Raw genomic sequence first — 24,186 nt, 5'->3', positions numbered from 1 at the left:
ACATAGTGGATTACATGGATTTCAAATATTGAAACAGTCTTATGTCCTTGGAATAAACTCATTTGATCATGGCATATGATTCTTTGTATACAGTAGATTCACTCTACTAATATTTTATTGAAGATTTTTGAATCTTAAGTTCATGACAGATACTGATTTGTAGTTAAGTTTTATGTCTTTGCTAATTTTCTATCTAGAGGTACTATCAATTGCTAAGAGTAGTGTGTTGAAGTTTCTAAGTATAATTGTAGATATACGTATTTCTCCTTTTAATGCAGTAATTTTTTTGTTTGTTTGCTTTTTGAGACAGAGTCTCGCTCTGTCACCCAGGCTGGAGTGCAGTAGCACAATCTTGGCTCACTTCAATCTCCCCCTCCTGGCTTGAAGCAATTCTTGTGCCTCATCCGTCTGAGTAGCTGGGATTGCAGGCGTGTACCACCACACCCAGCTAATTTTTGTATTTTTAGTAGAGGTGGGATTCCGCCATGTTGGCCAGGCTGGTCTCAAACTCCCAACCTCAAGTGATCTGCCTGCCTCTGCTTCCCAAAGTGCTGAGATTATAGACGTGAGTCACCGCACCTGGCCTATGCATCAGTTTTTTTACTTCTGTTTTGAAGCTTACTTCTTTGGTGCATTCATTTTAGGATGGCTATGTCTTTTTAGTGGATTGATCTTTTTATCATATTATGATATCCCTCTTCATTCCTAGTAATTTTCTTTCCTGTGCAGTCAACTTTATCTGATATTACATACTCATTGCTGCTTTTTATTGATTAATGTCAATGTGATATATTTTTCCATTCTTTTACTTTCAGCCTGTCCTGAGTTTGAAGTGAGTTCCATGTAAAAAGCGTATGGTTAATGTTTATCCATGATTTTTATCCATTCTGCCAATGTCTCTTAATTGGCATGTTTAGACTGTTTTGCATTCAAAGTAATTTTTGCTGTGCTAGGACTTAAGTCTATCATGTTAGTATTTGCATTTTGTTTCTTCTCTATGTTTCTCCTTCTTCTGTTTCTCTTTTCTTACCCACCTGTGGGTTACTTGAAAATTTTTTAGGATTTCTTGTTGATTTTCTTTTGCTTTTTTTTTTAAATGAAAGATGGGGCTGTTGCTATATTTCCCAGGCTGGTCATGAACTTCTTGTTTTCTTTATGCTGTTTTGAGTATATTATACTGTATAGTTTTCGTAGTGGTTGCTCTAAGGTGTCCATACATACACACATACACATACACATATATGAACTTATCATACCCACTGATATTGACATTTTACCACCTCTAGTAAAATATTGAAATCTGAGTTTCATTTAGGTCTATTTACATTTTCTATAAATATTTATAGAACTCTCCACCCCAAATCCACAGAATATACATTCTTCTGAGCACCACATCATACCTACTCTAAAATTGACCACATAATTGGAAGTAAATCACTCCTCAGCAAATGCAAAAGAAAGGATCCTCTTGAAGTTAATTATTCTAAAGAGTTAATCTCTTTGTTGAGTTTGGTGCTTCTTTTTTTCCCTAAGTTTTAGTGTTTCTCAAGGGTTTGATGATTCTTGTTTTTTTTGTTCGGTCATTTCTTTTTTTTTTTTTTTTTTTGAGATGGAGTTTTGCTCTTGTTGCCCCGGCTAGAGTACAGTGGCATGATCTCGGCTCACCACAACCTCCGCCTCCCAGGTTCAAGTGATTCTCCTACCTCGGCCTCCCAAGTAGCTGGGATTACAGGCATGTGCCACCATGCCTGGCTAATTTTGTATTTTTAGTAGAGATGGGGTTTCTCCATGTTGGCCAGGCTGGTCTTGAACTCCTGAACCTCAGGTTGTCCACCTGCCTCAGCCTCCCAAAGTGTTGGGTTTACAGGTGTGAGCCACTGCGCCCGGCCTGTTCAGTCATATTTAAGGATCCTGTTCACGTGCCTGATTTGTTTACAATAGCCTGCCTTGCCTCTAGTCATTGTAGAGGAGGGACAAGTTGTGTTGGGAGCATGTTTTCTTAGTAGTTTGTTCCCTGTAGATTTGTTCTTCCTTTTAGGTTCTACCTTAAGTTTTTGGGCAAATTTCCTTGCCGCTCACTATTTAGCAAAAATTGGGGTTAAGAGTGGATAGGATTGCCTAGCTTTTCACCATGTTGGTTAATCTCCCAGTTGAATTCCCCGATGCCAGGCAATCTTCTGGTATCCATTGAGTAGCTTTACAGCTTCCCCAGATCACTCCTAACTTTGCTGTAGTTTTCTCCTGTATGTGTGTGTTTGAAAATTTGATTTTCATATATTTTGTTCCCTATGGATGTGATCTATTGGTTTCTGTTCTTTTGGAAGGTTCTTTACCATTTATGGTCTGTGGATGGGATTCTTTTTAGGTTTTCTGGGATGTTAAGACTTTATTTTAGTTTTTGGTTTTTTGCTTTGAGATGGAGTCTTGCCCTGTTGCCCAGGCTGGGTGCAGTGGCACAATCTTAGTTCACTGCAACCTCTGCCTCCTGGGTTCAAGCAATTCCCGGCTAATTTTTGTATTTTTAGTAGAGACAGGGCATGTTGGCCAGGCTGGTCTTGAACTCCTTACCTCAAGTGATCCACCCACCTCGGCCTCCCAAAGTGCTAGGATTACAGGCGTGAGCCACCATACCCGGCCAGTCCAATTTTTTTTTTTTTGAGATGGAGTTTTGCTCTTGTTGCCCAGGTTGGAGTGCAATGGTGTGGTCTTGCTTCACTGCAACTTCCACCTCCTGGGTTCAAGCAATTCTCCTGCCTCAGCCTCCCAAGCAGCTGAGATTACAGGCATGCACCACCATGCCCAGCTAATTTTGTATTTTTAGTACAGACGGGGTTTGTCCATATTGGTAAGACTGATCTTGAACTCCTGACCTCAGATGATCCACCCGACTCGGCCTCTCAAAGTGCTGGGATTACAGGCGTGAGCCACTGGCTCCTAGTTTTTTAAAGTAATCATTTCTGTTGCATTCTAGAGAATTAGGTAGTTGATAGGACAGATGTATATGTTCATTGTTACCATATTGATTCAGTCACAGAATTTCTTTTATCTATGTGAATAATGTGGATTGACATTATAAGGGAAGAAAACTAAGTGATTTTGTTGTTCCAAACATCTAGCATTGACAACTAGAAGCAGGGCTTTCATTCAGGTTTCTGTTGATATTGTTTTCATAAGTACTGACTGGATTGGCCAGATTTCAGAGTTTGAATGCATCAGGAATCATTGAAATGTTATGTATTATTCGTTTTCATGGCTAAATCTACATATTAGCATAGCTGAGTTGTGTATTTGTAAGATTACTCTAGGGATTGTGGTTATTAGCATTTTCTATTTTACTACTATTTCATAGCTTAACTCAATGGAATAGTTTGCTTTGTTAATTCCATTTTCTTAATCAGTGAAGGTAATATCTTTATACTTCAGTCTTCATTTTAGTTCTAGGCATGCATATTTTAGACCCATAAAGATAGTTACTGTGGTTATGAGTGGTTTTAAGAAATTGGCTTTGTCTCTGGTGACATTCCTATTCTTTTAGTGCTTACAAGACAGTACAAAAACTATATGAAGAATGGAATCTATTGATATGTGTAAAGCTGATGTTAATTGGTGAAAGATTCTCTATGTTCCATTTGTTCAGAAATATTCATGGGCCTACTGTGAGTGAATATTATTAAAACAATCCACACGTGTATTCTGGTAAAGACCATTTTATTATGTAACCAGTTTCTGAAACTGGCTAGCTGCTTCCTTACTTTCTTCCTCCCTCCCTCTTTTTTTCATCTTTTTTTTTTTTTTCTTTTGAAATATGGTTTCACTCTGTCACCCAGGCTGGAGTGCAGTGGCACTGTCATAGCTTACTGCAGCCTCAAACTCTTGGGGTCAAGTGATCCTCCCGCCTCAGCCTCCCAGGTAGCTGCATCTGAGGCATTCTAAGGGAGTAAAACTTATAATTAAGGGAGTTGACATTTTTTGAGGACCTGCTATGTATCAAGCAGTGCCATTTAATTTAATCTTCACTGTAACTTCCTCTATAAAGTAGTTAATTCCATAACATGAAAATATTTGTGTAAAAATTGAGAAAGCTATATCTAATTTCTCTAGAGAGAGATTCTGGTTTCCAGGCAATCAGACTATTTCTGTAAAAATGCTGTTTAGCATAGTATTGTATTTATACGAAATTGCTTTATTCTAATTGAAGGGAAATCGGTTTAAACAGTGGGTGTGTTTGCTGAACATTGTCAAAAAATGTTCCCAAAAGGCATGTATTGCTTGGTATATATTCATAATGTTGAAACTGGTAATGATAAGGACATTAGTCATTTGGATTGATTTCCAGTGACATTATTCAGCTCTCTCACTTTTGTAATTGTAAATCAGTTAGAATACTGAAGATGTTGAAGTGGGGAGAACCTTTCAGATTGATCTCATTCACCAGGAAGGAGCTAGCTTCTTAAATAGCAGCACAGTTGAACTCTTCAATTTGGGGGGTTGGTAGAATGAGCTAAAAGACTGATTATTTGTGGATTACCATGATAAGGTATTTAAGGAAAAGGCAAACTATTGTTTTGGGAGGATAGCAATTATGAAAGCTTTTTAAAATAATTTCATCATACTATACATGTTATATTCTCAATTTTTAGGTGTACATTCAATTTTGAAACCACAATTCTAACAATTAGGACTTAATATTAACTATTGGTTTTAGTATAGATCACCAGTTTTTATAGCACACATTCTCTATTCTTGATTTTTAAATTTTGCTAAGTGCCTGTGTAATTTAAAGAATGGCTTTGTGTAATTTTTAAAAATTACTTGGGCTTGAAATTTCCGATTCTTCGGATATCTGAAACTGACCTTTCATTTACATTCGTACATTAACAATAACTCGTTGGGCATTAAAAAAATCCATTTACTATCTTTTTTCCCATCTACATATTTTGTTCTTTTGTCTTCTTCTAGCTAATGCTTCAGAAGAGAAGCCTAGGCCTGTCTGATTTTTTTGTTCCTTTTTCCTCGTAAGTGCTTATAGGTGGCATTCTTTATCCTTATAAGTAAAAAGTTTGGTATATATATATATATATATTTAATTTTCAGAATTCTTTTGATATGGTATACATCTTTTATATGTCTTGGGATGGCTCTTTTATTTCCTCACATGAAAATAGCTTTTTAGGCTGGGTGCAGGGGCTCACACCTGTAATCCCAGCACTTTAGTAGGCCGAGGCGGGCGGATCACCTGAGGTCAGGAATTCGAGACTAGCCTGGCCAACATGGTGAAACTCTGTCTCTACTAAAAATACAAAAAAAAGTTAGCCAACCATAAAAAAGAATGAGTTTATGTTCTTTGCAGGGAAATGGATGAAGCTGGAAGCCATTATTCTCAGCAGAGTAACACAGGAACAGAAAACCAAACACCTCATGTTCTCACTCATAAGTGAGAGTTGAACAGTGAGAACACATGGACACAGGGAGGGGAACATCACACATGGGGGGGCTGCGGGGGGCGGGGGGAAAGGGGAGGGAGAGCATTAGGACAAATACCTAATGCATGTGGAGCTTAAAACCTAGATGATGGGTTGATAGGTGCAGCGAACCACCATGGCACATGTATACCTATGTAACAAACTTGCACGTTCTGCACATGTATCCCAGAACTTAAAATTTAAAAAAAAATTAGCTGGGTGTGGTGATGGGTGCCTGTAATCCCAGCTACTTGGGAGGCTGAGGCAGGAGAATCACTTGAATCCAGGAGGTGGAGGTTGCAGGGAGCCAAGACCATGCTGCTGCACTCCAGCCTGGGCAACAAGAAAGAAACTGTCTCCCAAAAAAAAAAAAAAAGGCATTTTAAAAATAACTTTTCTTCTCATAAATACTTTTTAAAAGTACAGAAATTTATAAAGAAAGCTAAAGTTACCTATGATCCTACCTCTCAAAAATAAAACTTTGAAGTTTTTCTAGACATTTTCATGCTATGTATGCTTGAAAAATGTCTAGTATTTTATCAGAATTAAATAATACCAGCTATTTTTAAATGTCTTTTTTTTTTTACCAAGGTATATACATTCATTAAGGTACCCTAAATGTGCAGTTTGATGAGTTTTCAGGTATGTATACCTTCATAAAGTACAAATGAAGATATAGAACACTTCTAGCCCCCTAGAAAGTTCAGTGAGATTCATCTACGTTACTGCATATATCAGTAGTTTGTTTCATTGCTGTTAGTTGTTCCTTTGTAGAATATACCACGATTCAGTTATCCGTTCTCCTATCCATGTACATTAGGGTTGGTTCTAGTCTTTGGCACTTAGGTATAAAGCTGCTGTGAGCTTTCCTGTATATTTTTTTGGTGAATATATGCACTCATTTCTCTTGTGTATATACTTAGAAATGGGATTGTTAGGTCACAGGATAAGGGTAGTATTAGCCATGCCTTACAATGCCAGACAGTTTTCCAAAGCTGTTGTACCAAAATACATTCCTGCTGGCAATGTATGAGACTTCCAGTTACTCCGCATCCTTATCTATGCTTAATATTGTCAGTCGTTTAAATTTTAGCTGTTCTAATGGGTTCCATGTGGTCATATATTGTGGTTTTTAACTTGTATTTTCCTGATAAGTAATGATGTTGAGCATTTTTTCACAGAAGTATTCGAGATTCAAATACATTCTTTGGTGAAGTGACTATTCAAATCTTTTCATTTTTTTTTTATTTCGTCTGTTTTAATTTTGAGCGATTCTTCAACCTTTTTCTGTCTGTCTTGACAGTGTTGAAATGCAGAGGCCAGTTTTTTTTTTTTTTTTTTTTTTTTTTTTTGTAGAATGTCTCTCAATTTGGGTTTGGTTGAAGTTTCCTCATGATTATATTCAAATAATGCATTATTGGCAGGAATACTGTGTAAGTGATGTTGTGTTCTTCTCAGTGCATCATAATAGAAGTAATGCCAGTTTGTCCCAATATTGGTGAGGTTAACTTTTATTACTTGGTTCAAGTGGGGCCTGCCAAGCTTCTCTGCTATAAAGTTGTCATTTCTGCCTTTATAGTTTATGAGTTCTTTGTTGGGAGATATTTTGAGGCTATGTAAATATCTGTTTCCTCATTAAACTTTTGCCCACTAATTTTAGCATCCATTTATGATTTTCTAACTCCATTATTCCTCTTTCTATTTATTAGTTGGCTGTTCTTATTTATGTATGTATTTATTTATGTTAGTATGGACTCATGGGGATCTTATTTTATTTACTAGGTTATAATACAATACTAGCATTACTTATTTAGATGATTAAAATGCCCTTGATTTGGGGGCCCATTCATGGTAGCATTTGTGTCCTTTTGATATTTTCCCATCATTCTTTGAATACTTCCTTACTTTCTGGGCACAGCAAGACAGATATTCTAGGCTCATTTTGTCTTTCCACTGCCCCACCTTGGAATCCAAGTATTTCTCCATTCCTTTAATTTATTTATTTATTTACATTTAAAAAATTTTTTTGAGACAGAGTCTTGCTCTGTTACTCAAGCTGGAGTGCCAGTGGCAAGATCATGGCTTACTGCAGCCTCAACCTAGCTCCTGGGCTCAAACAATCCTCCCATCTCAGCCTCCCAAATAGCTGGGACTATACGCATGTGCCACCATGCCCAGTTAATTTTTTAATTTTTTGAAGACATCAGGTCTTGCTCTGTTGCCCAGGCTAGTCATCGACTCCTGGGTTCAAGCGATTCCCCCCGCCTCAGCTTCCCCCTGATTCCTTTTAGTGGGTAATGTAATTTAGAAAAACAGCCTAACTATTGAGTGTGTTTGCTGCTACTAGGGAGTTATTGCTTCTAGAGTTCTCAGCAGACAGGCTATGAAGTGTGTGTGCGCATTCATATTTCATAGCTGACTTTGCTTCTGACTTTGTGTACTAGGAGAGAATTTATATATTTTTTGCAATGTATCTCCAGTGTACACTCAAGATCTCCACTTGGTTGTATAATGACATTTCAAATTAAATATATCCAAAATCAAACACTTACATTTGCACTTCTCACTATCCCAAGCCTACTCTTTTCACTGTCATCCCCATCTCAACAAATGGCAACTCTGTCTTTCCTTACTCAAACCATATAGCTATGGTTGTCTTTTTAAAAAAAAAAAAAAAAAAAAAAAAAACAGAGTCTTGCTCTGTCACCCAGGCTGGAGTGCAGTGGTGCTGTCTTGGCTCACTGCAACTTCTGCCTCCTAGGTTCAAGTGATTTTCTTGCCTTAGCCTCCTGAGTAGCTGGGATTGCAGGCACTTACAGGTGCGCACACACCGGCTAATTTTTGTATTTTTAGTAGAGATGGGGTTTCACCATGTTGGCCAGGCTGGTCTGGAATTCCTGACTTCAAGTGATCCCCCTGCCTCGGCCTTCCAAAGTGCTGGGATTACAGGCATGAGCCACCATGCTCGGTCAGCTATGATCATCTTTTTACTCTTTGCTTTCTCTTATATTTCACTTCAAACCATCAGCATGTCTTTCGAGTCTTACTTTTTAAAAATGTTTGGGGGAGTACATAGCAGGTGCATATATTTACGTGGTACACGAGTTATTTTAGGCCTGGGCATGGTGGCTCTCGCCTGTAATCCCAGCACTTTGGGAGACCAAGGTGGGAGGATCACTTGAGCCTAGAAGTTTGAGACCAGCCAGGGCAACATGGCAAAATCCCATCTCTGCAAAAAAATTTTAAAAATTCTTTTTCATGCCTGCATAGTATTCCATAGTGTGTATGTGCCGTATTTTCTTTATCCAGTCTGTCATTGATGGGCATTTGGGTTGGTTCCAAGTCTTTGCTATTGTAAATAGTGCTGCAGTAAACATACGTGTTCATGTGTCTTTATAGTAGAATGATTAGTAATCCTTTGGGTATATACCCACATGGATGAAGCTGGAAACCATCATCCTCAGCAAACTAACACAGGAACAGAAAACCAAACACCGCATGTTCTTACTCATAAGTGGAAGTTGAACAATGAGAACACATGGACACAGGGAGGGGAACATCACACACCAGGACCTGTTGGGTGCTGGGGGGAAAGGGGAAGGAGACCATTAGGACAAATACCTAATGCATGTGGAGCTTAAAACCTAGATGACGGATTGATAGGTGCAGCAAACCGCCATGGCACATGTATACCTATGTAACAAACCTGCACGTTCAGCACATGTATCTCAGAACTTAATGTAAAATTAAAAAAAAATAATAAACATAAAATATGTTAGCTGGGCATGGTGGCCCATGGCTGTAGTCTCAGTGACTCAGGAGGTGGAAGTGGGAGTATTGCTTGAGCCTGAGAGATAAGGCTGCAGTGAGTCTTAATCACATGACTGCATTTCAGCCTGGGTGACAGAGCAAAACCTTGTCTCAAAAGAATAAAAAGAGATATTTTGATATAGGCATACAATTCATAATAATCACATCAGTGTAAACGGGGTATCTATCACCTCAAGCATTTCTCCTTTGTGTTGCAATCTAATTATACTCTTAGTTATTTTTAAATGCACAATTATTATCGACTGTAGTTGCCTTGTTGTCCTATTAAATACTCATTAACCTTCCCCACTCCTTCCCTGACTCACCTCACTACCCTTCCCAGCCTATGGTATCCATCCTTCTACTTTCTAGCTCCATGAGTTCAATTGTTGTAGTTTTTAGCTCCCACACATAAGTTGAGAACATGCCAAATTCATCTTTCTGTGCCTGGCTTGTTTCACTTCATATAATGACCTCCAGTTCCATCAACGACAGTATCTCATTCTTGTTTATTGCTGCATAGTGCTCCATCATGTATAGTTTATTTGACTCTTACTTTAACATATATCTGGATCTTGACTTCTCAACATGTTCACCATTGTCATGCTGGTCTAATTCAGCTCTTTTTCTTTCTTGCTTGCTTTTTTTTTTTTTTTTTAAGACAGAGTCTCGTTCTGTTGTCCAGCTTGGAGTGTGGTGGCACGATCTTGGCTCACTGCAACCTCTGTCTCCCGAATAGCGGGGAGTACAGGCACCTGCCACCACAGCTGGCTAATTTTTGTATTTTTGGTAGAGACCCGGTTTCCCCATGTTGGCTAGGCTGGTCTCAAACTCCTCACCTCAAGTGATCTGCCTGCCTTGGCCTTCCAAAGTGCTGGGATTACTGGCATGAGCCCCTGTGCCTGGCCTCATCTCTTACTTGAATGATTGCAGTAGTCTCCTAATTGTTCTTTCTTTTGTTTTTGTTCTTTTGTAGCCTTTTTCTTCTTGTGGGATGCAATGTTACTTTTAAAATGCAGGTCACAACATGTCTCAGAGACCCAAAACCTCTCGTTGCTCATTTCTCTCATAGTAAAAGCCACAATAATGTACTCAATGGCCTGCAAAGCCCTGCAGGATCTGGACTCCCCTGCACAACTCTCTGACCTCGTGTAGATTTTCTTTGGCTTCTGTTTTCCTCTTTTTTTTTTTTTTTTTTCAGACGGAGTCTTGCTCTGTCGCTTAGGCTGGAGTGCAGTTGTGCGATCTCCGCTCACTGCAACCTCTGCCACCTGGATTCGAGAGATTCTCTTGCTTTAAGCCTCACAAGTAGCTAGAATTACAGGCACGTGCCACCACACTAGGCTAATTTTTGTACTTTCAGTAGAGATGGGGTTTCACCATATTGGCCAGGCTAATCTCGAACTCCTCACCTCAAGAGATTCACCTGCCTCGGCCTCCCAAAGGGCTGGGATTACAGGCATGAGCCACCGTGCCTGACCCCATTTTCCTCTTGAATGATGATTAAACCCTTTCATAAGTCTACGGCTTGAGGACAAGGAGATGTACACTTTCTGTGTATTAGTAAGCATATTATGGTTTTTCTGTAGTGAAGTGTGGTTTACTTTTACTCCCATAATGAGTTACCTAATGTTCTGAAATAATCAAATACATTAAAGATTATGATCTCCAACATGCAGGGCTGCTGCAATTTTCCCTTTCTGCGTCCTTTCTCATTTAACTTTACTTATAAGGTCTCTACCTTCCAGACTGCAAAAAGGCTCAGTCTGTCCTCTCCTTTTCTTCTTCAATATGCATTCTCATTCTTGCCATTAAAAAAAAGTTAGTTGCTCTTTCCAAATATCTGTAGAAAGCTTTGTAGGGCTGAGGCGAGACCAGTGTCTGATCACTTTGCCAGTTCTTACAGACCTTTGGTCACTCAACAGGGGGCAGTATTAGAATAAAAGTTTGAAGTGTAAGTCTGCTTTCAGCTAGGCTCCCCTCAGTTCAGCTCTATCTGCCTTGTAGTTAATGGAACTTCTTCCTAGTACCTATCACTCTTTTATCTGTCATAGTTCCTATCACTCTTTTATCCGTCAGTCTTTGTAGTGCTGGTATGTTTTCATCATTTTGGCCTATGTAATAGCCTGGATGTCATTATGTGAGTTTTATCCCAGGAACTGTGCTTTGGATCAGTTTTTTAACTTAGGGTAAATTTCGTTGTTCAGGCCTGGCACAGTGGCTCGTGCCTGTAATCCCAGCACTCTGGAAGGTCAAAGCAGGAGGATTGCTTGGTCCCAGTAGTTCGAGACCAGCCTGGGCAATATACTGAAACCCCCATCTCTATAAAAAACAATTTTTTTTTCAGACAGTCTCTCTCTGTCACCCAGGCTGGAATGTAGTGGCACAATCATGCCTCAATGCAACCTCTACTCCCAAGTTCAGGCAATTCCTGTGCTTCAACCTCCTGTGTAACTGGGATTACAGGCATGTGCCACCACATCTGGCAAACTTTTATATTTTTAGTAGAGACTGGGTTTCACCCTGTTGGCCAGGCTGGTCTCCAACTCCCAACCTCAGGTAATCCACCTGCCTCAGGTGTGAGCCACCACGCCTGGTCCAAATTTTTTTTTAAAGAATTAGCCAAGTGTGGTGGCACATGCCTGCAATCTCAGCAACTCAGGAGGCTGAAGTGGGAGAATAATTTTGAGCCTGGGAGGTTGAAGCTGTACTCCAGCCTGGGCAACAGAGTGAGATCCTGTCTCAAAAAAAAAATGCTGTTCAGACAGAATCTTGGCTTCACCAACAATTGGGCTTATATAAGACAATGTTTTTATAGATGAAGGTTTCATTATAAATATAAAAATATGGAATTGGGCATCATGCACAGTGATCATTTTCTTTAATTAAACAAGCAAAAATTCCACTGTTAACCAGGTATATACAGCATACATATAGGCTTGAGCCAATTTGTGTCAAGTTAGACCTGAGTTTCAATTTTGGCTCTTTGAACTCACTGTGTGCCTTGAGGAAAGTTATTTAATCTCTCCCAGCTTTGGTTCTTTTTGTGTGTGAAATGCTTTTAAATGGTTGTAAAAGTTTTAAAATGCCTATCTTATTTTGCAACTTACTTTTAACTATATAAAAGTAAGATGGATTGATGGATAGATATGGGATACTGTACATAGAGTAATATCCCATAGACTATGGTTGGTGGTGGATATATGATTTATTCATGGAACATTGCAAGTTTTCTATATGTTGGAAAATTTTTATAATGTTAGAAAAAATGCCTGTATTGCAGGCTTGTTAGGATTAGGTAATATAAAATATGAGAAGTGTCTGACATGTAATAAGTGGTCAACAAATAGTGGTTGCTAAAAGTACTTCAGGGGAGAGATATGCTTTGTAACATCAATAACATGATAAAGCAATTTATGAAATGTTTCAAAGGACATCTCAATTTTACTGGTCTCCTTCGCTCCATAATAACTGCATCAGTATCTCTGGGATGTTGTACATGGGCTTAGCTTTTTATCTCTTTGTTCTTCCCATCTCCCCTTCTGTTCTTCTCTCCTTCCCTGGGTATTATAAAGTGCAGCCAGGGCTGAGAACTACTGATGGGAGGAGGAGAGGAGTGGTGGAGCAAGTAAAGGAGAAAGATCCTCCTCAACACCTTCCCAAGGCTTGGCATTGCATAAGACCCCAGAAGCAGTTATGGGAGCCCTAAGAATATAACCAAGATTGATTCCCCATTCCTTCCCTAGCAGAGGTAGCGGTATCTACTTTTTCTTCTTCTTTTTTTTTTTTGAGACAGTTTTGCCACCCAGGCTGGAGTGAAGTGGCATTGTCTCCTTGGACCCTTTACTCCCCCCATTTAAGAAATTCTCCTGCCTCATCCCCCTAGCTAACTCAGCAGAGGCGTGTCCCCCCCCGCACCGAGTTTTTTTGTCTTTTTTTTTTTTTTTTTTGAGACGGAGTCTTGTGCTGTCGCCAGGCTGGTGGAGTACAGTGGCACAATCTCGGCTCACTGCAACCTCCATCTCCTGGGTTCAAGCGATTCCTCCCAAGTAGCTGGGACCACAGGCACATGCCACCATGCCCAGCTACTTTTGTATTTTTAGTAGAGATGGGTTTTCGCCATGTTGGCCAGGATGGTCTCAATCTCTTTACCTCGTGATCCGCCCACCTTGGCCTCCCAAAGTGCTGGGATTACAGGTGTGAGCTACCGCGCCCTGCCTAATTTTTGTCTTTTTAGTAGAGATGGGGTTCCACCATATTGGTCAGGCTGGTCTCGAACTCCTGACCTCAGGTGATCCACTCACCTCAGCCTCCCAAAGTGCTGGGATTACAGGCATAAGCCACTGCACCCAGCCCACTCTTTATTATATATGTTTAATGTCTGACTCCAAGGTCTCCATCAAATTCATTTTGTATTCTCACTGCCTCTTACCACAGTGCCTGCTACACACTAGGTTTCCAATAAATGTGTAAAGGTAGAAAGAAATAAGAAAGGAAAGGGTGACATAGGAAGAAAAACTGTGCCATAAAAATGTTCATGGTCTGATATTACCAATCCTGGCTATTAATCTGAAGAAAATAATAAAAAGGAAGGAAAAAGCACATAGGACAAAGCTTGTTTCATAATGAATGTTAGTTATGGTAGCTCTCTCTGTATTTTTATTTATATGTAGTAAAAATTGGCAGTAAGTTATCCAGGAATAGGGGAGGAGTTAGATAAATATGAATACTTACTGTACTATCATGTACCCATTAAAAACTAAAATAATGCAGGCCAATAAAGGTGAGGAAAAATACTTAATACATTTTAAAAAGCAGAAAAAAACTGTATAATTACAACTATTTATATATACAACAGAAGCCTATACTATTATAACAAATATTATAATCATAGCCATGTTAGGGAAATAGCATTCTAGGTGATTTCTTCCATTTTCCTACTTTTTGTAATGTTATTATATGCATTTAATAATTAAACATTTTTGTAGGACAGCAAATGCCAAATGTAAAGGAAAATGGATACCTTCACAAACCTCTGGTAGGACTGTAAACTGGTTAGACCTTTCTGAAGGGCAATTTTGCAATATATATCAAGCAATTCCATTTTTAGAAAGGTTTCCTAAGGAAATAATTAAGAATGCTTGCAAAGATTTAGCTACAAGAATATTCCTCAAAATATAAAATACAGTTGCAAATAGCAAAAAAATAGATGTTTGTCTCCCTTACTTGCTTCATTAAATAAATAATGGTATGTATATATTAAAGGATATTATGTAGCCCTTAACATGTGCTTAAACACTTAAGGTAATGTTTTCAGTAAAAAAAGATTATAAAAGAGTACATACATTATGATTACATTAAAAATGTGTGTGTGTGTGTGTACGGAAAATGGTCTCAAAGAATATACACCAAGGTGTTAAACAAGCTTATCTTTATTCATCTTGCTTTGGTAATAAGAAGAAAATAAATTAATTTTGTACAAACAGACTTATCAAGCCTCAAATCTACCCTAAGGTAAGTCACCATTATATCAATATTCAACATGATAGTACAATTGTTGCTTGGTATCTGTAGGGGATTGGATCCAGACTTCTCTTGGATACCAAAATCCAAGGATGCTAACCTCTACAGTTGGCGCTGTAGAATCATACACGTGAACTCAGCCCTCCATATCCAAGGGTTCTGAGTCCTGAAAATACTGTCTTGTCTTGTCTTTTTTTTTTTCTCTTCTCTTATCTTTTTCCTTTCTTTTTTTTTTTTAAAGACAGGGTCTTGCTCTGTTGCCCAGGCTGGACTGCAGTGGTATAATCATAGGTCACTGTAACCTCAAACTCCTGGGCTCAAGCGGTACTCTTGCCTTGGCCTCCTAAAGTACTGGGATTACAGGTTTGAGCCACCAAGCCCAGCCAGAATATTACATTTTTAATCCAAGGTTGGTTGAATCCATAGGTGCAGAATGCACAGATACAAAGGGCTGACTGTAGTTTTAGGCAAAAGTAAAAATGGGCCAGGCATGGTGGCTCACGCCTATAATCCCAACATTCTGTGAGGTCAAGGCAGGTAAATCACTTGAGGTCAGGAGTTTGAGACCAGCCTGGCCAACATGATGAAACCCCATCTCGACTAAAAATACAAAAAAAAAAAAAAAAAAAAAAAACGTTTGGTGTGGTGGCACACGCCTGTAGTCCCAGCTACTCGGGGGCTCAGGCAGAACTGCTTGAACACAGGAGACGGAAGTTACAGTGAGCTGAGATCACACCACTGCACTCCCGCCTGGGTGGCAGAGCGAGACTCCAACTCAAACCAAAAAACAAACAAAAGTAAAAATGAAACATTTCATTAAATTTGAAAGACATCTGCAAAAATGACCCAGCAGCTCTTGGTAAATACTAATTTTGAAACCCCTAGAAATATTATGACAGAGCTTAACTTATAGCTGTCAGAAATGAAGGCAGATAAACCAAACATTAGCCATGATTCTGAGCACCAGCACAAAGTAGCATTAATAACCTCATTAATAATTGCAAGTGATTATAAAATATAATTCCATATTGTATAGTAACTATGTTTTGTTTCCCTTTGCTTAGTACATACACTTGTCTGTGGATTTATGCATCAGGATGCCATGTTACTGCTTCAGCTTACTGGGACTATACACAAATTTGTTAAATTAGATACATTTTGTTGAATCTTAAGTGTCCAAAAATCTGTTTGCTGTAGTATTTGCCTTCAAGTTTTAAACAGTGATTATGTTAAAGAGCTGATTATCTTATCTATAATTAGAAGCTAGTCCAGGAAAACATTTCTCAGTATGGGTTGATTAGGATGAAATAGTTTGAAATAGTTTAGGGAAGTGGAGGAATATAAGTAGAGCCACGGTATGTAGAAGAGCCTAACTTATACAGAGGAGCTACAGTTTAGTGTGGCTTCAAGCAAAGAGATGAGGCTAGATAAGCAGGTGCAGACCAGTTCATTATTTACCATCTGAAGGACCTTAATCTTATAGAAGATGAGGAGCCGTCATGTGGGGTTTAAACTCGGTAAAGAAATGATCAGTTTTGTTAGATTTGCATTCTAAGATCACTCTGCTATCACCAGTGGCAGTGCATAGAGGATGGATTAGGTAAATGTAAAATTAGTTTTCAGTGGAGTTGGTATTTGTCCTATTAAGAGGTTAAAAACTTTTCTCCTAGAAGCCTATGTTACAGCTGCTGAATACTAATTCCTTGAAGGGATAGTTGAAATAGTCTAGTGAAAGGAGATGAGAGACAGACTACACGATAAGTTAAAGTTTGAGTCATTGATTTATCTTCTTGTAGAATGGTAGTAACTCTTCTTTAATTAGTAGTTTTACAACTAGGACTGGAAGCTTGATAGTAGTGTCTTCCATTGAAAAACAACTCAAACAAAAGTACATATAACAGTGCTGACTTTTTCAGATGAAAAATCTTGATGTGTAAGATGTTCTTGAGGTATTGTTAAATTTTATTTTTCTTTGGTAATAATGTTAATAACAGGATTGATACAGACATTCAAAAATATAGATATTCTACCAGGTTTGCAAGGTAACCGAAACTATCATGTTTCCTGAAATAGTAACAAATTGTATATTTAGCTTGAATTTTGCTGTTATCATAGTAAGTTTTATGTCTGTACTGTTTACAGCCTGTATCCCAACCAGCTGGAGTTGAACAACAAGCAGCTCTTCTAAAACCAGATTTAGTTAGAAGGTAAGTATCTTCAAATTAATACCATGAAAACAATAAGGATATGCTGAAGTTTGTGTACTCATTAAGTGTTTAGTGTATCTTGACTAGAGAAGCTTCTGTGTTCTTGTACTTGTGTGGGTGTTTAATAAAAATGATCAATATTATTTTTACTTTTTTATGTCAGTAGGGATCATATGGATTGTGCAGTTAACTGATGATTTTCTTGTTGTGTTTATTTATACCTTTCTGTTCTAGGAAAAGCTGGTAAGGGTTAAGGAAGGAAGTAAGAAACAATAGAGTTTAGGGTAAAATTCTAGCTAATCTAAAGAAATAAATGACAACCATGTATATAATTGTATTGATTAGTAGGTAAAAACTAGTATTTTTCTGAATAAAAATATAGATTGGATAGTTTTTATTGTTCTGTCTTCAAGTTCATTGATCATTTACTCATTCTACTATTAGGCCTATTCAGTGAGATTTTTTTTTTTTAATTTCTGCAATTGTTTAGTTCTATACTTTCTATGTGGTTCTTCTTAATATCTTCTATTTCTTTTATAAGACTTTGGTTTTGTCATTTGCCTCAAGATTATTTGTGATTACTCATTGAAGAATTTTGATGATAGCTGCTTTAAAATTCTTGTTAAAGGCCGGGCACAGTGGCTCACTCCTGTAATCCTAGCACTTTGGGAGGCTGAGGCAGGCGGATCACTTGAGGTCAGAAGTTTGAGACCAGCCTGGTCAACATGGCGAAACCTGTCTCTACTAAAAATACAAAAATTAGCTGGTGTGGTGGCACATGCCTGTAGTCCCAGCTACTTGGGAGGCTGGGACCTGGGGATTGCTTGAACCTGAGAGGCAGAGGTTGCAGTGAGCTGACATCACACCACTGCTCTCCAGCCTGGGCAACAAAGCGAGACTCTGTCTAAATAAATAAATAAATAATATTCTTGTTAGATAATTCTAATATCTGATTCATCTTTTTTTTTTTTTTTTTTTTTTTTTGAGATGGAGTCTGACCCTGTTGCCCAGGCAGCAGTGCAATGGCATGATCTCAGCTCACTGCAACCTCTACCTCCCTGGTTCCAGTAATTCTTGTGCCTCAGCCTCCCGAGTAGCTGGGATTACAGGCACCTGCCACCATACCTGGCTAATTTTTGTATTCTTAGTAGAGCCGGGGTTTCACCATGTTGGCGAGGCTGGTCTCAAACTTTTGAACTCAAATGATCTGCTCACCTCGGCCTCCTAGAGTGCTGGGATTATAGGCGTGAGCCACAGCACCTGACCTCATCTTATTGTTGTTAGATGATTTCAATAACTGATTTATCTTGGTGTTGGCATCTGTTGATTACCTTTTTGTATTCAAGTTGTAATTTTTCTAGTTTTTGTTATGACAAAGGAGTTTATTTTCATTTGTCTCCTATGCTTTTGGATATTATGTCAGGTGACTGTAGATCCTATTTAAGTCTTTTTTTTTTTTTTTTTTTTTTTGAGACAGAGTCTTACTCTGTTGCCTAGGCTGGAGTGCAATGGTGCAATCTTGGCTAACTGCAGTCTCCACTTCCCAGGTTCAAGCAATTCTGCCTTAGCCTCCCGAGTAGCTGGAATTACAGACATGTACCACCATGCCCAGCTAATTTATTTTAATACAGATGGGGTTTCGCCATGTTGGCCAGGCTGGTCTCAAACTCCTGACTTCAGGTGATCTGCCTGCCTCAGCCTCCCAAAGTGCTGGGATTAGGCATGAGCCACCTGGCCTGTTTAAATCTGTGTTAGCAGGCAGTCACCCTTGTTTAGATGCATAGGTTCTGGCCTACTTTTGTGGGCTGTGATTCTGATGACAATTTAGTTTTCAAAGTCCTTACAGCACTGCTATTCTGATCTGTTTTGTTCACCTGGAACCCCTGGCTGCCACTGCGGGGCCAAGAGGTACAGAGTGCTTCTCTAGGCCTGCTCCCTGAGGCCTCCTCTACGGGTTATACTCTACTTACTGGTGGGGCCCCTACCAGTGCCACTGGGGAAGGACAGGGCCCACTTAAGTCCTCTTCTCTTGCTGGGTTGGGGATCAGGAGACACTGGGCTTGAGCTGCCTTTGCCTCTGGACTGGGAATTGGGAGACACTGGGCCTGTACTGCCTTTATTCACTGGGTGGGTAATTGGAAGATACCAAGCTGCTATGTTGTTACTCAAGTCCTGGGGGCCCCTAGCCAGTCCACTTTCATCTTTTCATTCTTCTGTGTGCTCCTGTGGTTGTCTACTACATTATTTCTATAACTTTTAGCTGTATTTAGAGGAGAGGAGCAGGGAGAGTTGAGTTTCTGCCATCTTGTCCCAAACACTAAACTGGTGTGTTAAGTAACTTTGGAATGTGAATTATATAACCCATTGGCTAAAATTATATTTCTGAAGGGATTATTTGTTACTGCCATTTCTCTGTGTATTTAAAACACTCTAAGGGCAGTATTAATGTATCTTCTTCCACTACTTATATTTATGCAAATTCTTTGTCATATGGACATAAAAAATTTAGGAGATTTTTATCTCTTCTTGTATATCTATATATAAGATGTTTCATGAGTAATTTTTAGGAGAAATAACTTGCTTAAATTAATTTGAAAGATATCTATTTCAAAAAGATGTCTGAGACTTAGATCTTGTTATTTAAATTTCAAACATGTTTATTGAAATTTTTGTATTTATTGAAATATGTTTGAGTTTAAAGAAAAACCTGAAAAATGCCTTTGACACAGATAAACTAAACTGCCCTTTCATAATAATATTGATGTGAGCCTGTGAAATGTAACTAATTAGAATTAATCATGTTGAGCTATTTTTATATCATTCATTTTCATTCCTTGTTCTGCCTCCTGCAGAACACTATTCTTGTCTCCCATACCTGGTCTACCCTGTTGAGTTCATTACATAAACAGGTATATTTTGAGTGATAATCGTTTTGGTTTTAGAAGTTTTATTTGAAGATACTAATAAAGTAAACCCTAAACAAACAAGATAAAACCGATCAAGAGCACCCCATAACAAAAGGTTCCACAGAGGTCTAATACTGGCATGTTTTTCTTTCATTCTCATCACTGCGAGATGTTTGCTAAGTAAATACAATGTGATCTTGATTTTTCATAATAGCTTTAAAAAAAAAGCTTTATTGAAATATAATTCACACACCATATAATTCACCCATTTAAAGTGTGTAATTTAATAGCTTTTAGTATATTCACAGAATTGTGCAATCATAACTTTTAAAAAGATATTGTAGTATTTATTGGTTTTCCTTAAACTCATTATTGATGGTTTTATAATTGGGAGTTTTTCTTAGAATTTTACTGTCAAGACTGGAATGAGTTACTTTTTTTAAAAAATATTACTAGCTTGAATCAAGATGTGACAGCTACGAAGGAAAACATCAGTAGCCCTGATAACCCAAGTGGAAATGGCAAACAGGATCGGATCAAACAGAGAAGAGCTTCCTGTCCCCGACCAGAGAAGGGAACTAAATTTCAGCTTACTGTCCTTCAGGTCAGCTTGTCAATATGGTTTTGTTAAGAGTACATAATAGAGGTTTGGAGGGTAAGAGAGGGGCAATGCCGCAGAAGTGAGTTGTAGAATATTGTGAAACCTTTTCTAACCTAACTTTTCTCCATTACAGACTTCCCAGTATGAGTATTATGTGTTCCTTCTTAAACTTAGGAAATATAAGAAAGAAAACAAAATCCATTTGTAACCACCATTCAGAGATAGCTCCTATTAATGTTTTAGTTTGTTTTTCTCTCTTTTTTCTGTATGTACATGTAGTGTTTTACATTATTACGCTTGTAATAGTACTAGTAATCACAGCAAAAATCTATTGAGTTCTTTTGTGGTAGGTACTGTAAATGTAATCCATGCATTTTATCATTTAATCCTTCAGTAACCCTGTATGATAAGTGGTAGTATATACTCATCTTTACAAATGAGAATACTAAAGACCAGAGGAGTGAAGTAATTTGCTAAGATTACTCAAGTAGCAAGTGGTAGAGTCAGATCTGAACCTAGATCAGACTTTAAAGCCCGTATCTCTAACCATACGATGTATGTTTCAGTTGGCTGCTTAAACCTATATGTAATTTTATATCCTGCATTTTCAAAAACCTAATATATCATGTATGTTTTCCTATATCATAAAATTTTCAATAACATGACATTTTAAATGGCTACATTAGATAGCCGCTTATACAGAGAAATAATTTAATCATTCCCTATGTTCTTGGTTTACGTTCTTTCTTTTTCCCAGTCTGTCTTTTTTCTAACTTGGTGTCTTCTACTATTTTTGTCTGTCTGTCTGTCTATCTTTGCAGCAAAATCCTTGAACATAAATCTTTGTATCTATCCCTGATTATTTCCTTTTAGATCCATAGAAGTCGGATTCATGGATCAGAATATGAAGATTTTTAAAGTTTCTAGATACATGTTGCTAGATTGCTGTCCATAAAGATTGGGCCAGTTTACATTTCCATTTGCAGTGCCTCTTCTTTTGCTTAGAGTCAATTTATAGATAAAGAGAATTTTGGAAACGAATGATTAAATTTAAATCTTTGCATTGCAGATAGCTCTAGTGACTATTATAACTTTTTTTGCCTTCTTATAAAAGTTGTATTGTTTTCTTTATCACAGGATCACATTTATAACTTATTTTTTACTGAGTAACTTGAACCTGTTAGGTTAGTCATAGAATGGCTGTTTAGATGGTATTCCACCAAGGGAAAACATAATCTTTTTAGATTCTGAGCTATTTAAGCCATTTTCCATGTATATTGTAAGTGAACTAGTATAGATTTTCCCTGCACAATTTGCAAAGAGAAGTCAGTGACTAATTCTTAAACCAGTGAAATGTTTGTACGTTTGTACTCAGGTATCAACCTCTGGAGATAACATGGTGGAGTGTCAGCTGGAGACGCACAACAATAAGATGGTCACCTTCAAGTTTGATGTTGATGGTGATGCGCCAGAGGATATTGCAGACTATATGGTAAGTACAGTAAGACCAAATTATCTTCCCTTCAGCATTCTGTCTTTTTTCCCCTATAATTGTCTCCATTTATTTTGAACCATCATTTTTTAAAGAGTATGATTAGCTTTAAAAAATTGTACAGAGCTAAATTGGGTTCTCATCAACTGTAAGTCACTGCATCTCCTCTGGTTTCAGTGTATTTATCTCGAAAATATGAGGAGGTTTCATTTAGAGACAATACAGATAAATGGTTCTTATCTCTGACTGCATGTGATCATCACCTGACAAGCTTTTTATAAACAATTCTATTGCCTGGTCCCCTGATTAAATCAGAATCTTTGGAGGTGAGGCCTAAGCATCAATAGTTTGTAAACTCCCCAGGTAATTCTTTTTTTTTTTTTTTTTTTTTTTTTTTTCAGTTTATTTTTTTCTGGGCACGGTGGCTCATGCCTGTAATCCTAGCACTTTGGGAGGCTGAGGCAGGAGGATTACTTCAGCCCAGGAGTTCAAGACCAGCCTAGACAATGTAATGAGTGAGACCTTGTCTTTACAAAAAATTTTAAAATGCCATATGTGGTAGCCACACTTGTAATCCCAGCACTTTGGGAGGCTGAGGAAGGAGGATTGCTTGAGCCCAAGATATTCAGGCTGCAGTGAGCTATGATCATGCCACTGCATTCCAGCCTGGGCAACAGAGCGAGACCCTGTCTCAAAAAAAATTATCTTTTATTATTTTTATTTCTTTATAACAGGCTTTGAAAAACCTATGCCCCCAGGTGATTCTTTTTTTCTGTTTTCTAAAAAATTTTGTGAGTACATAGAAGGTTTATATATTTATGGGGTACATGAGATTTTTTTATGTAGGTATACAATGTGTAAGAATGACATAAGGGTAAATGGGGTGTCCCTCCCCAGGTAATTCTAATGTGTTAGCTACTGATCTAATGTCTTGCATGTTACTGTTTCATTTAGTTTTTAATATTTTCTTTCAATTGCTCTGCTTAAGGTAGTATTTCTTCCCCCTTATTTTGTCTGTTCATTACTTTTTTCTTTTTTTTTTTTTTTTTTTTTTGAGACGGAGTTTCACTCATGTTACCCAGGCTGGAGTGCAATGGCGCGATCTCGGCTCACCGCAACCTCCGCCTCCTGGGTTCAGGCAATTCTCCTGCCTCAGCCTCCTGAGTAGCTGGGATTACAGGCACGCGCCACGATGCCCAGCTAATTTTTTTTTTGTATTTTTAGTAGAGACGGGGTTTCACCATGTTGACCAGGATGGTCTCGATCTCTTGACCTCGTGATCCACCCGCCTCGGCCTCCCAAAGTGCTGGGATTACAGGCTTGAGCCACCGCGCCCGGCCCTCATTACTTTTTTCTAAGTTACTTTTGCATCTTCCCCTCATTTGATGGGATAGGACCAGGATGGCAGGAAGAGTGCTTATAATACTTCTTGTTTCTGCCAACTTTCCTTGTCCATGAATTTAGCCAAGCAGAATTAAACATTTTAAAAGTTATTTCGTCAGTTATTTTGTTTAACATAACGTTTTCTGAATCGTCTCTTCTTTCATTCTTTTCATGAATGTTTAGTCTAATTGGTGGTCTTCTGAGCAATTTTTTTTTTTTTTTTTTTTTGAGACAGAGTCTCACTTTGTTGCCCAGGCTGGAGTGCAGTGGTGCGTTCTCAGCCCATTGCAACCTCCACCTCCTAGGATCAAGCGATTCTCCTGTCTTAGCCTCCTGAATAGCTGGGATTATAGGCGCACACCCACAACACCTGGCTTGTTTTTGTATTTAGTAGAGACACAGTTTCTCCATGTTGGCCAGGCTGGTCTTGAACTCCTGACCTCAGGTGATCCACCCACCTCAGCCTACCAAAGTGCTGGGATTACAAGCATAAGCCACTGCACCCAGCCTTCTGAGCTATTCTTTATCATCTTTGGAGATGTTTCATTTTGTGGTTTGTGATTTAAAAGCTTTTGGGTTTGGACATATTAGTTTTAAACACTGTCTCAGTTCTTCAAATAACAACCAATTTATAGAATGACATTTTTAAAAATGCCGGCTCCTTCTCTGGTAGGTAGTGCCAATCTGAGAAATGTCAGTAGTCATAAAATAGAATAATTTAATGTATTATTTGGCATTTTATTGCTGGTCTTTGTTAATTCTATTGTGGCACTTGGATTTAGATACTTAATTTTAATTTTCT

General features: G+C 38.3%; 1 protein-coding gene across 4 annotated transcripts in view; it reads left to right on the top strand.

The window, feature by feature from the left end:
* The window catches only part of WNK3 (WNK lysine deficient protein kinase 3), a 166,762-nt gene that overhangs the window by 85,741 nt on the left and 56,835 nt on the right, over positions 1-24,186 (top strand). For all 4 annotated transcript variants that reach the window (XM_032266984.1, XM_032266983.1, XM_032266986.1 and 1 more), the window contains exons 11-13: positions 16,938-17,002; positions 20,365-20,512; positions 21,885-22,001. In XM_032266984.1, coding sequence (XP_032122875.1) covers positions 16,938-17,002; positions 20,365-20,512; positions 21,885-22,001 — 330 coding nt within the window. The remainder of the gene's footprint in view (positions 1-16,937; positions 17,003-20,364; positions 20,513-21,884; positions 22,002-24,186) is intronic.

This window comes from Sapajus apella, unplaced genomic scaffold (assembly GCF_009761245.1).
Source record: "Sapajus apella isolate SASKATOON/1434 unplaced genomic scaffold, GSC_monkey_1.0 scaffold164, whole genome shotgun sequence".
Classification (NCBI taxonomy): domain Eukaryota; kingdom Metazoa; phylum Chordata; class Mammalia; order Primates; family Cebidae; genus Sapajus; species Sapajus apella.
Note: the sequence above shows the minus strand (reverse complement) of the source record. Positions and strands in the feature narration are given on the sequence as shown.